Source organism: Heterocephalus glaber, unplaced genomic scaffold (genome assembly GCF_053883595.1).
Source record: "Heterocephalus glaber isolate CG9 unplaced genomic scaffold, H.glaber_assembly_v1.0 deba00000546, whole genome shotgun sequence".
NCBI lineage: Eukaryota > Metazoa > Chordata > Mammalia > Rodentia > Bathyergidae > Heterocephalus > Heterocephalus glaber.
The window spans coordinates 29,016,028-29,030,120 of NW_028258147.1; the positions used below are offsets into that span (position 1 = coordinate 29,016,028).

Genomic DNA, 14,093 nt, shown 5'->3' on the forward strand with positions numbered 1-14,093 from the left:
TTTATGTCATCTGCACTCTCTCCTCTTTCTTCATTGACTCCAATCAATCTTATGTTACTCTTCTTTGCATCATCTAGCAGCTGCTAGATTGATTTCTCATGTTCCCTTACAATTCTAAAGCAATTTTTCTTTTCCTGGTCACTAATTGCAATCTTATCTTCTATATCTGAAATTCTGTCCTCACATTGGTTCATTCTGCTGCATAGACTTTTGATGGAGTTTTTAGTCTCCTGGAAATCTGTTTGCATCTGTTTTATGGATTCCATTTGTGTCCTATGCTGGGATTCCATCATGTTCCTCAGATCCTCTATTTTTTTATCTGTATCCTCTCTAGATTAATCATGTCTTGCACTATGAGCACAATCTTTGCTGTTATCTGAGAAATTATTTCTGATTTCATTTTTCCCAGATCCTCTTTTGTTGCCAGTTCAGGGAGTCCAGGTGGTTGAGTATGATTGTTCCATCTCATTTCCCTTTGAGGTTGCTGTAGGTGATCTGGAAGTCTGTTTTTGAGGCTTGTTTATGTGTCTTCTCATTTCCACGGGGGGGGGGGTGTGCTTCTGGCACCTTCTCTGCCCTAGGAGTGTGGAATGGCAGCAGGGAAGCCTCCTCCTGAGCACTGGGACTGGCTCACCTTCTCTGCCCTAGGAGCGTGGAATGGTGGCGGGAGAGCCTCCTACCAGGCACTGGGACTGGCTCAGTATCTTTCATTCTTATGAATCTTTTTTGAACAAAAACTTTTGATTTCTTAATCTTCTTTAAGCTAATATATTTTGAGATAATTTTGTCTTTTCTAGCTTTAGATGTTTCTCCTGTAATATTTAGCCTTTTTTTGTTTCTACTAGACACATTAATCAATTTACTATAAATGCTGCTTTAATTTTAATCCTATTTTATTAAGCATTTTCACCACTGTCTAGTTTCATTTACATTTCAAAAAATGAGGCTTCTTAATCATTTACTACCAAGTAAATGCCAATTGTAGCCAGAAATTCAGAGGACTGGAAGGGCAACAGAGTAAAGGACCAAAGATTAAATATGGTACCCAAGGTCATGCCTTGATGACTCACCCAGACACACCCATATGTATGTTTTACTAATTCCCCTGGGTGGCTCTAAAGCAAATCAAGTTGATAATCCAGTTTAACTGTCACAAAGGATATCCTGTTCTAGGAGAGACAGTAATAGAACCCAGGCTGTTCTGAACAGTCTCTCCTTATCTCAGAATTTTGCATTACCAGCACATTCCCAGCATATTTTTCTAAGAACTATAGTGGAGAACAGGGGAAGCAGCTGACTTGCCAATTACATTCAAGAACTATCTTGCTCTACCTATGTCCGTTGCAAGGTTATCTGGGACTTTTGGTTAATTTAAAAAGTTTTTTGTCTTTGGTGTTCTACTTTGATTATGGTATGTCAAAGTGAGGACTTCATATCTATCTCATAGTGTTTTGGGGTTTTTTTTGGTACCAGGGATTGAACTCGGGTCCTTGTGCTTGCGCAGCAGGTGGTGGAACCACTGAGCTAAATCCCCAGCCCTCTCATAGTTTTTTTTAATTAAAAAATTCTCAGCTGTTATATCTTCAAACATTGTTTCTATCCCACAACCCATTTGAAATTATGAGATAGACATAGAACCATCTTGCCCTTTCTTGAACTCTCATGTTTTCAAGCTAATTTTCTATGCAACATTCTGGATTTCTTCTATGCTATACTCCAGTCTCTCTTACTTCAGGTCTATCTTACCTTTTGTTAAATCTGTCCATTGAGGTTTGTTTTTTGTTGTTTTGTTTTATTTATTGTTCTTCATTTCTAAAGTTCAATTTCATTCTTTTTCAACTATGCTAGTCAGTTTTTATAATGCTTTATTCATGTAGACATTAGAAGCAACTCTTTTAACGCACGGGCTTTGTATTATACATGTGCTAATTTCAATATCTGAGCTTTCTGGTGGTCTGCCTTTGCTGCCTTGTGGTGCTAGCTTTCCTTGTGGAGTTTATTTCAATGTAAGGCATCCATTTCCCTAAGAAAATTATGACCCTAGCATCTTCCAAATATTTTACATCTGCCAGGCACTTATTTGAGGCCATGTTAGGTAAAGTCTCAACTTTTGTTGTAGCACACAGATGACTTGAATTTGGAATGATCTGAAATTCTGCACAAGTACTATAGCAGGCTTTTTGCTCACTCTTACCCCAAGGGTATATACATTCCTTAGGGTTCTGACATCCAGAAAAGCTTTGTATTCTGTCTTTATTGTTTCTAAGGACAATCAAAATCAAATCTGAAATTCACCCTCAAGAAGAAGAGTCTGTAGCAATTTCAGTTTAATAACATTATCCTTGTAATTACTTAATCTCTTAGGATATTTCCAGGTCCTAGATGCAAGTAAAAATGCTTTTTTAAAAATTCTACTTAAGTTTCACTTTTTAGTAGGCAAACTGCTCAGATGAACACTCAGGCATGACTTAAAAGGAAATCTAACATTTTGTGAAAACTCTATATATTACACAGTATCTTTTTCTATCAATGTCAGAAAATTTCCTATGTCATTAAAAATTCTTTGTAAATTTAAATTTAAATAAGCTCACTAATGTGTCTGCCATTGGGTGACAGCTGGCTGGTACAGAGCCCCTTCAATTGAGTGGTCCACTGCTTCACATGGCCTGCTCCTCTGCTGGGCCAGCACAGACTTGTTCACACAGCAGCTGAGCAGGTTTCCAACAATACCAGTGACACTGTGCCAGGCTCTGAGGCCTAGACCCTAACTCTGCACAATGCCACTACACCATTCTTTTGAGCAAATCAACTCACAAGGCCAGCCCAAATTTGAAAAACTTAAAAAAGAATTACAAGAGAAACTGTCAAGTCACCTTGCAAAGAGAACAGTGGAGAACTGAGGCCATTTTGCCATCCATTACATAGTGTTGCTAATAATAAGGAGGCCTCAAAGAAATAGAAAAATCAAAAGTGAACTACAGAATTCTGGTTAACCAGGAGCTGGTTAACTAGAATAGATGTTGATACTGTTCATTCACTGAGAAGGGAAGAAAAATTTTTTCAAACACATATGTGAAATTCAGAAATAAGCTTCTGGTTAGTGTTAGAGATTTAAGAAGACAACTAATATTTGAAACAATGTATACAGGTGAAAATCCTGAGGATGAAACCCCAGAGACTATCAAGAAGCAGAGGTAATGCTATGCCCAAACATCACAAGGTAACATAACACTCTTACACTGATTGATATCCTATTGATTTTGGCAAGTGAATGCTTATCTTGGCAGAAGCAACAGAAAAGGGAAAAAGAAAAGGAGGAGATGCTGTAGAGTGGATGGCTGAAGTGAATGATAACAGAAACTAGGGAAGATGGGGATGAAAATGATGGTAGCAATGGAGGGACACTGAACATAGTGAGTGTCCAAGGCTGCTAAAGACGACTTCAAGTTGACCCCAAGTCAGCAGTTCCTGACCTGTCTGTTTACATATTTTTAGTGTCTCAGTATTTTTATAGTACACCTAGACAAAACAGCAAAGACTTGATTTATTAAACAATCCAATCAGTAAGTATGTCTTAAAAACTCTGTTAAGTGTTGGGTCACTTTGTATAATCTAATACTATGATAGTGTAACATTGAATCTTAAATCTTCTCTTAATTCTTTCATCATGACTCAACAATGATTCAGAGAGAAGGAAACATTCAAAATAATAATCACATATAATAAGAGTAAAATGATGAAACTTTCAGAATGACAACATATTTAATAAACTTGTCGGGATCCACATCTATTGTTACCATGATAAATTTAACTAATTAGCCATGAAGCTAATGCTAGAGTAAGAATAGCATTTAAAATAAATTTATATATAAAATCATTCTCAGGAAAATTTCCAAGTATCTGTACTCTACAGCCTTTCTCATTTAATCCAAAAATTAAATTCCATTCAGCAAATACTATTATTCCAAAAATATCATTAAGTTTCCCAACTGTCTGTTTGAGCCACATATTGCATTCTTACCAGTCAAAAATAAAATAATATTTTATTAATGATGAAATAATAAAATTCAGGCATTCTCAAAGCTGAAATAAAAACATTTTAAAAGTCAATGATACTTAAAATTAAAAGTTGTAGATCCCTTTTGCTGCTCCCAGCCCAGAGGAAAGGGCTTTTGGGCCACCTTCTGTCCCGCCACTCCTGACCCAGAGGTAGGGGCTTCTGGGCCACCATCCCTCTCACTTCTCCTGGCCCAGAGGTAGGGGCTTCTGAGCCACCATCCCACTGCTTCTGGACCAGAGGAAGGGGCTTCCTGACCACCATCCCTCCCGCTGCTCCCAGCCCAGAGGAAAGGGCTTTTGGGCCACCATCCCTACCGCTGCTCCTGGCCCCTTTCCCAACTCTCCCAGCTCAGGGGAGGTAATCCGTGCAGGCACAAACAGCACACCCACCCCCCGAGTTGAAATGAGAAAACACGTAAATAAGTCTCAAAACCAGACTTCCAGATCACCTAAAAGTTGTAAATTTTACATGAAACTTACATGCTTTGCTAAACTTTATTTTATTTACTAAAATTTTGGTTTTGTAGATTCAGTAATACTAAATTGCTTGCTGGGTTTAGTAGCTTCTTGCATCAGCTCCTGTAACTGTCCAATTTGTTCATCACGAAAGTCATTAAGTTTTTCTTTTGAGAGGGAGGCGCCAAAACATGCTTTTTCAGTTGAATTTTGTCTATTTTCATTAGCTTGTTGCCTTAATACTGCTGCATAAACCTAGAAAAAAGACAAAGAAAAATGAAGGTTACAGACATAAAATTTAGATCTGTGTTAATTACTTACTTACTTAAGAGGGACATCAATTCTAACTCTGAGTCACCTATTTTTTGACATCACTAAATTTTCTCCATTTGCTTAAGAAGACAAGGGAAAACATCTATGCAGGTGAGCAGGCCCCAGCCATAACCCTGCCTGGACAAGAGCAGCATGGAAGGGCAGGCACCAGCAAAGACCCTGCCCAGACACCAGCAGCTTGGGTGCACAGGCTCCAGCCAAAGGCCTACCTGGAAAACAGTTGCACAGGCACTCAAGTCCCAGCCAGAGACCTGCCCAGATACCATCCATAAGTGTACTCAGACCCCATCCAGAAGCCCACCTGGACAACAGTGGTGGCAGTGCACAAGTCCAGCCAGGGCCAAACCCAGACACCAGCAGTAATGGCTTGCAGGCCCCAGCCACAATCCTGGGTGGACAACAGTGGTACAGGTATGTAGGCCCTGGTCAGAGGATCATCCAAACAACAGCTATGCAGGCAGCCATGACCCAGCCAGAAGTGTGCCCAAATACCATAGCTAAGTGTATGCAGGCCCAAGCCAGACCCCACCCTGACAACAGGGTAGTGCAGGGATCCAGAAAGCCATTATTCTGAACCCAGGAATTAGGGCAGTGGTAAGCAATAGAGAGAAGGCCCTCTGACACTTGCTGAGAATTGACCTACTGGGTGAGCAGTCACCTCAACAAAAGCTCAGCAGGTAGCATTTGTTGAAATGAGAAGATGCACAAACAAGACTCAAAATCAGACTTCTAGATTAACAAAGGCAATGCCAAGGGAAACAAGATGGAACAATCTGAAACTCAGCCACCTGGACTCCCTGAACTGGCAAAGAAAGAGGATCTGTAAAAAATACAATCAGAAATAATTTTTCAGATAACAATGGAGATTGTGTCCAGACTGAATGACATGATTAGTAACTCTAGAGCAGACACCGATGAAAAAAGACGAGCAGGGCCAGAGGTTTAAATCAGTGGTGCCACCGCCTGCCTCACAAGTGCAAAGTCCTGAGTTCAATCCCTGGGACAAAAAAAAAAGGAGTAGAGGATCATGATGGAATCCCAGCATAGCAAACAAATGGAATCCATAAAACAGATGCAAACAGAAATCCAGGAGATTAAAAACTCCACTGAAAGTTTACACATCAAAAGAAGCCAGTATTCTACACTTTTTCTTTTCTTTTTGGTATCAGAGATCGAATTTGGGACCTTGTGCTTATGAGGCAGGCAGCAGCACCACTGAGCTAAATCTCTAACCCAGAAGAAGCCAATGTGAGGAAAGAATATCAGATAGAGAAGACAGGATGGCAATTAGTGACCAGAAAAAGAAATATTTCTTTAAAATACTAAGAGACCATAAGAAAGCAATCCAGTCGCTGCTCAATGATGAAAAAAAGAATAACATAAGACTAATAGAAGTCAATGAAGAAATAGGAGATAGTGCAAATGACACAAAAAAATTGTTCACAAAAGAAATGTCAGAAAACTTCCCAAGCAAGGGAAAGGAATTTGACATACAGATAAGTGAGGCATATGGGACTCCAATTAGGTAAGATTAAAAAAAAATCTACACTTAGGCATATAATAGTCAACATTCCAAAAATCCAACAGAAGAATAAAATACTACAAGCAGTTAGAGAAAAGAAACAAATCACATACAAAGGAAAAGCCCATCAGAATCACAGCAGACTTTTCAACACAAACTCTCAAGTCAAGAAGACCTTGGAGTTAAGTATTTAAAGCCCTAAAAGAAAACAACCTCCAACCCAGACTGAAGTATCCTGAAAAACTATCTTTCAAAATCAATGGAGAAATAAGACACTTTCGTGATAAACAACAACTGAGGAACTTCATGAATACCAAACCAGCACTCCAAAAAATTTTAAACAATCTTAGGAAAAGACAGTGAGGATTACAACCCCATGAAGCCCTATAAAATGAATCCAACAGGCAAGATGAGAAATTAAATGCAAAGCCAGAGAACCCAACAACAGGACAAAGTCATGACAAGGATACATCAATACATATAAATTATAACCATCAATGTCAATGGTCTCAATTCACCAATCAAGAAAAAAATAACTGGCAGAATGGGTCAAGAGCCAAGATCCAACAATAAGCTGCATGCAAGAAACACTTAATTCAAAAAGCAACTCATGGACTGAAAGTTAAAGGGTGGAAAACAATACTCATTGTGATAGGAAGACAAAAAAAAAAAGCAAGAGTAGCTATCCTATTTGCAGATAAAATGGATTTCAAACCAACAATAATTAAGAGAGACAAAGAAGAAAACTACATCCTTGTGAAGGGAACAATCCAAGATGAAGAGATCACAATCATAAACATACATGCACCAAATGATAGTGCATCCAACTATATAAAAATATTAATAGACATGAAAAATCAAATGAGCACTAATACAACAGAAGAGGGGAACATAATACCCCACTGTCACAAACAGAAAGATCCACCAGACAGAAAATAAACAATAAAATAATTAATCTCAAACACGTGAACAAATGAATTTGACAGATGTTTACAGAGTGTTCCACACCACAAAATCAGAATAAACATTATTTTCAGCTGCACATGGATTGTTCTCCAAAATATACCACATAGTTACTCATAGAACAAGTTTAACCAAATGCAACTAAATTGAAGTTATTCCCTGTACATTATCAGACCACAGTGCAGTGAAACTGGAGATCAATAGCAACAGAAACCACAAAAATTTCATAAACACATGAAAATTAAAAAACACACTTCTGAATAATCAATGGGTCACAGAGGAAATTACCGAAGGAATCAGAGTTTCTACAATTGAATGACAATGGCAATACAACACATCAGAATCTATGGGACACAATGAAAGCAGTCTTACAAGGGAAATTCATAGCAGTGAATACCCATATTAGGAAAACAGAGTGAGCCCAATTAAACAACCTGATGCTGAACCTCAACCTTCTAGAAAAGGATCAAGAGAAACACAAAGGTCTTACAAGGAATGAAATTATAAAGATCAGAGCAGAAATCAATGCAATGGAGGCTAAGAGAATGATACAAAAAAAATCAAAGAAGCCAAGAGTTGGTTCTTAGAAAGAATCAACAAAATTGACAAATCCTTAGCCAACCTTATCAGAAAAAGGAAAGAAAAGGCCCAAATCCATGCAATTAGGAAGGAAAAGGGTGAAATTACAACAGACCCAGCAGAAATCCAGAGGATCAATACCTACTTCCAGAACCTATACGCCAATAAGATGGAAAACACAGAAGAAATGGACAGATTCCTAGATACATATGAATTACCAAAGTTGAACAAAGATGACCTAAACATTCAAAACAACCCAACATCAATCAATGAAATTAAAAATGTAATAAAAAACTTCCCAACTAAGAAAATTCCAGGTCCTGATGGGTTCACTGCTGATATAAGACATTTAGAGAGGAACTACTGCTACTACTGTTTCAACTCTTCAATGAAATTGAAAAGGAAGCAATACTTCCAAATTCTTTCCTGGGAGTAAGCATCACCTTGACCCCAAAGCAGAGAAAGACCCAGCCGAAAAAGAGAACTATAGGCCAATCTCACTAATGAACATAGATGCAAAAATCCTCAACAGGACTGGCCAACAGAATGCAGAAGATCACCAAGAAAATCATAAATGCTGACCAAGTGGGAGTCATCCCAGGGATGCAGGGATGGTTCAACATACACAAATTGATAAATGTAATATACTACATTAATAGAGCCAAGGACAAAAATCATATGATCATCTCAATAGATGCAGAAAAAGTGACTGACAAAATGAAATGCACATTCACGATAAAAATATTGCAGAAAATTGAAATGGATGGTCTCTACCTCAATCTGATAAAAGCCATCTATGAAAAACCAACAGCCAATATTATCCTAAATGGTCAAAAATTGAAATCCTTCATGCTAAAATAATGAACAAGACAAGGATACCCACTATCACCACTCCTGTTCAATATAGTTTTGGAAATATCAGCCACAGCAATTAGACAAGAGAAAGAAATAAAAAGAATAAGGATGGGAAATGAAGAAGTTAAATTGTCATTATTTGCAGATGACATGATACTCTATATAGAAGATCCCGAGAACTTCACCAAAAATCTTCTAGACTTATTAACCAAATTCAGTACACTAGCTGGATACAAGATCAACACAGAAAAATCAATATCCTTCCTGTACAAGAAAAACAAACCACTGAGAGGAACTACAGAAACAACTCCTTTCACAGTAGCATCCAAAAAAAAAAAAAAAAAACTTACAAATCCATTTAACGAAAGAAATAAAAGACCTATTCTCTAAAACAATAGCATTCTGAAGAAAGAGATCAAGGAAGATAATAAAAAAATAGAAAGACATCTCTTGCTCCTGTGTAGGAAGAACCAACATAGTGAAAATCACCATACTTCAAAAATTGAGATATACATTCAATGCAATTCCAATTGAAATTCCACCAGCATATTTCACAGAACTTGAGAAAACAATATAAAAATTCATTTGGAACAAGAAGACACCTAGAATAGCAAAAGCACTTCTAGACAAGAAAAACATGATGGGGGTATCACAATCCCCACTGTGAAACTATACTACAAAGCCACTGTGATAAAAACCAGCATGGTACTAGCAAAGAAACAGACCTGAGGATCAGTGGAAGAGATTAGAAGATGCAGAAACAACTCCAGACATACTCAGCTACCTCATCTTTGATAAAAAACCCAAATACCCTCACTGGAGGCAAGAAAGCCTCTTTAATAAATGGTGCTGGAGGGCTGGGGATTTAGCTCAGTGGTTATGCTGCCTGCCTTGCAAGCACAAAGTCCCAAGTTGGATCCCCAGTACCAAAACAATAAAAAAACCCCAACCAACTCTGAAAAAAGAGATCGAAGAGGATATAAGAAAATGGAAAGACATCCCTTGTTTCCTGGGTAGGAAGAAGCAATATAGTGAAAATGGCCATGCTTCCAAAACTGCTATATAGATTTAATACAATGCCAATGGAAATTCCTAAAATATGTTTCACAGAACTAGAGACAACAATCCAAAACCTCATTGGAACCAGAAGAGACCCAGAATAGCAAAAGGAACTTTAGGCAACAGAGACAGGGCAGGGGGTATGAAAATCCCCAACTTGAAACTATACTACAAAGCTACTGTGATAAAAACAGCAAGGTACTGGCAAAGAAACAGGCCTGAGGATCACTGGAATAGATTAGAAGACGCAGAAACAACTCCAGACATACTCAGCCACCTCATCTTTGACAAAGGAGCCAACCAACCTTATTGGAGGAAAGATAACCTATTTAATAAATGGTGTTGGAAAAACTAAGGATTTCAACCTGCCAAAGATTAAACTAGACCCATATCTATCACCATGCACTAAACTAAGATCAAAGTGGATTAAAGATCTAAATATTAAAACAGAAACACTAAACTTGCTGGAAGACAAGTTAGGTAGAACTCTTGAAGACATTGGCATAGGAAAAGACTTTATGAACAAAACCTCAGCAGCATGGGAACTAGCACAAAGAATCAACAAGTGGGATCTCATCTTATTAAAAAGCTTCTGCACTGCCAGAGAAACCACCAACAGAGCTAAGAGACAACCTACAATGTGGGAAAAAATTTTTAGTTGGTGTACCTCAGACAAAGGACTACTTCTCTAGAATATATAAAGAACTGAAAAAAATCAGACCCCCCAAAATTCAAAGACCTAATTCAAAAGTGGGCATCTGAAATGAACAGACATTTCTCAGACAAGGAAGTAAAAGCAGCAAATTAACATGAAAAAATGTTCAGCATCACTGGTCATTCGAGAGATGCAGATGAAAACAACACTGAGATTCCACCTCATCCCAGAAAGAACGTCTGCTATCAAGAAATCAACCAGTAACAAATGCTGGCAGGGCTGTGGGGAAAGAGGAACCCTGCTCCACTGCTGGTAGGAGTGTAGACTGGTGCAACCACTGTGGAAATCAGTATGGAGATATCTCAAAAAACTAGGACTACAGGTCCCATTTGACTCAGCTATTCCCCTACTGGGTATCTTCCCCAAAGAATTAAAAGAATCATACCACAGCAATGTATGTCCACCTATGTTTTACAGCAGCACAGTGTGTCATAGCTAAAGCTTGGAAACAGCCCAAATGCCCATCAACTGGAAACTGGAGAAAGAAGATGTGGTTTTTTTCATAAAATGGGGTACTACTCAGCCATAACGAATGACAAACTAAAGACATTTATAGCTAAGTGCAGGCATATTGAGGCTGTACTCTTAAGTGAAATAAATAGGACACAGGTGTAAATACTGAATAGTTTCTCTGATGTGAGAAACTGAAAGTGTAAATAAGGATTAAAATTATTGAAATGAATAATTGATAATTTGAAATAGGAAGAAAAGGTCCAAAGGGGTAGGGGAAGTTGGAGGGGAAGGGGAAAGGAAAGAAGGGAAAGGAAAAATTATGAGAAAAGGAAAAAATGGAAGTAAAGTGTTTGTAAATAGGGAAGGGTAGAGGGGGTGAAGTGAGGACAGGGAATAGGGAAAAACTAAGAACCAAGATACATCATGTACAGGTACAAGCACCCAATGATAAATTTAAATGTATTGTATACCTAAAATGTACCAGTAAAAGAATTTAAGCAAAATAAAATAAAATAAAATAAATGGTGCTGGAAAAATTGAGTTTCTACTTGTCAAAGCTTAAAACTAGACCTATTCCTCTTACTATGTACCAAACGAAAATCAAAATGGATCAAAGATCAAAATATTAAAACCCAAACACTAAACTGGCTGGAGGAGAGGTTAGGTAGAACCACTGAGGACATTGGAGTTGGAAAAGATTTTATGAACAAAACCTCAGCCACAGGTGAACTAGCACAAAGAATCAATAACCAGGATCTTGTCTTACTAAAAAGCTTCTGCACAACAAGAGAAACCAGCAACAGAGTGAAAAGACAACCCATAATCTGGGAAGAAATTTTTGCCAGTTGTTATTCAGACAAAGGTCTACTATCTAGAATCTATAAAGAACTTTAAAAAATCAGACCTCCAAAATTTAAGGGCCCAATCTAAAAATAAGCATCTGAAATGAAGAGACATTTCTCAAAGAATTAGAAACAGCAAATAAATACATGAAAAAATGTTCAACATCACTGGTCATTCAAGAGATACAAATGAAAACAACGCAGATTCCACCTCACCACAGAAAGAATGGCTACAATCATGATATCAACCAATAACAAATGTTGGCAGGGCTGTGGCAAAAATGGAACCCTTCTCCATTGCTGGTGGGAGTGTAGATTTGTGCAACTACTGCTGAAATCAATATGAAGATACCTCAAAAAACTAGGATGGCAGGTCCTATTTGACCCAAATATTACCCTACTGGGTATCTTCCCAAAAGAATTAAAAGACTCATACCACAGTGATATTTGTGCACCTATGTTCATAGCAGCACAGTTTATAATAGCTAAAACCTAGAAACAGCCCAGTTACCCATCAACTGGAGAATGGATAAGGATGTGTTTTTTTCATAAAGTGGAGCACTACTTAGCCATAAAGAATGAGAAACTAAAGGCATTTATAGCTAAATGGATGCACATTGAGTCCATACTCTTAAGTGAAATAAATAGGACACATCAAATGCCAAATAGTTTCTCTGATGTGAGAAACTGAAAGTGCAAATAAGGAATAAAAGGTATAATAGATAATGTGAAATAGGAGGAAAAGGGACAAAGGGGAAGGGGAATTGGGAGGCGTAGAGGAAAGGAAAGAAGAAAAAGGAATAAATATGTGAAAAGGAAAAGCAAGAAACAAAATCTTTGTAAATAGGGAGGGGTGGAGGAGTTGAAGGGAGGGCAGGAGAATGGGGGAAAGAATAAGAACCAAGATATATCATGTAAAGGTACACATTTCCAATGATGAATGTCATCATATTGTAAACCTAAAATCTACTAATAAAAAAGATAAAAACAATAGTCATGTATTTACTATTTAGTAATGTTTAAATATATCTTGTTTTTAGCACTTTAAGAGTTTTAATACACCTTAACAAAGCTCTTAATCTGCAAATCAGTGGTGGGAGTACACATAGATAGACATTAGGAACATGCATGTTCCAGGCAAAAATCACATGCAAAAGTATGTACATAGGTCTGGGGCCATAGTTTTCATCAGATATTTAAAGAGGACCATGGGTCTCAAAATTCATTAAGTCTATTCTCCTATCTTCAATTAAAATTTAAAACACATACCAGAGAGAAGGAAACTTTTTAAGTCTTAATGTTTAACAGACATATTTGCCAGGAAAAACGTCTATATTTTTCATGTTCAATTCTGCTGTTATTCAGTCAGCTTATTTAGTGTAATAATCAAATTATCATTTGCTGCAGGGTCACTTTCCTGAAACAAGACTCTCAATCTAAAATTAATCTTTTAACCAAGAAAAAATTACAGTGTATTTCAGTTCCTAAAGATGGATGATATCCATATACTCAGTAAGAAAGCAACTGGTTAATACTGAATAATGCTGCTGCTCAACCTGGTCTGGGGCATCTGAATTATGACCACTACATTACCAGCACCACCAAAGCAGCTTCAATTTTAATTCCAAACTTCTACTTGTAACAAAAGTATTTTCCTTATATTTTACAGAAATTCATTGTAAAAAAAACCCAATAAAACATTGCCCATACCATAAGCTTTATAAATTCCACTTCTAAGTTTATATTTCAGAGCAGGGTTTCTCAAATTTAGCATACTGAGAATTTTGGATAATTTGGGTAATTCTTTGTTCTGTGGTGGGTCAGAGTTTTCTTGCACTGTAGGATGTTTCAAAGGATCTCCTGTCTGTAACCACTAGATGGTAGTCTCACTACCCTCCTCCCCTTATCTTGATAATTTAAAATTCCTCCAAACATTGCCAGTATTGCTTAGCAAGCAAAATCACCCTTGATTAAAAACTATCCTATAAAAGCTTTCAAACATGTGAACAATAAGCATTCACAAGAATGTTTATTAGGGCATTGCTTATTAAAACAAAACACTGGAAACTATCTAACTGTACTTCAAGAGGAGAAAGACCAAATTAATCCTGAAGTTTATCCAAAGAATAAATTATGAAGAAGTAACAGCATAAATAAAATTAATTTTAAAAAGTAACAGCAAATGAGCAAAATGGCTATGTAACAGCATGGCTGAACCTAAAATACATATCTGAAGAGCAGGCTTAAAGAAAGTTAT

The 14,093-nt window shown here is 37.3% G+C and overlaps 1 protein-coding gene across 1 annotated transcript in view; it reads right to left on the reverse strand.

Moving 5' to 3' along the window:
- Window positions 1-4,540: 4,540 nt before the first annotated feature.
- Window positions 4,541-14,093, reverse strand: part of Sdhaf3 (succinate dehydrogenase complex assembly factor 3) — a 102,679-nt gene continuing 93,126 nt past the window's right edge. Inside the window, exon 2 of the mRNA XM_004862724.3 lies at window positions 4,541-4,770. Coding sequence (XP_004862781.2) covers window positions 4,567-4,770 — 204 coding nt within the window. The 3' untranslated portion in view covers window positions 4,541-4,566. The remainder of the gene's footprint in view (window positions 4,771-14,093) is intronic.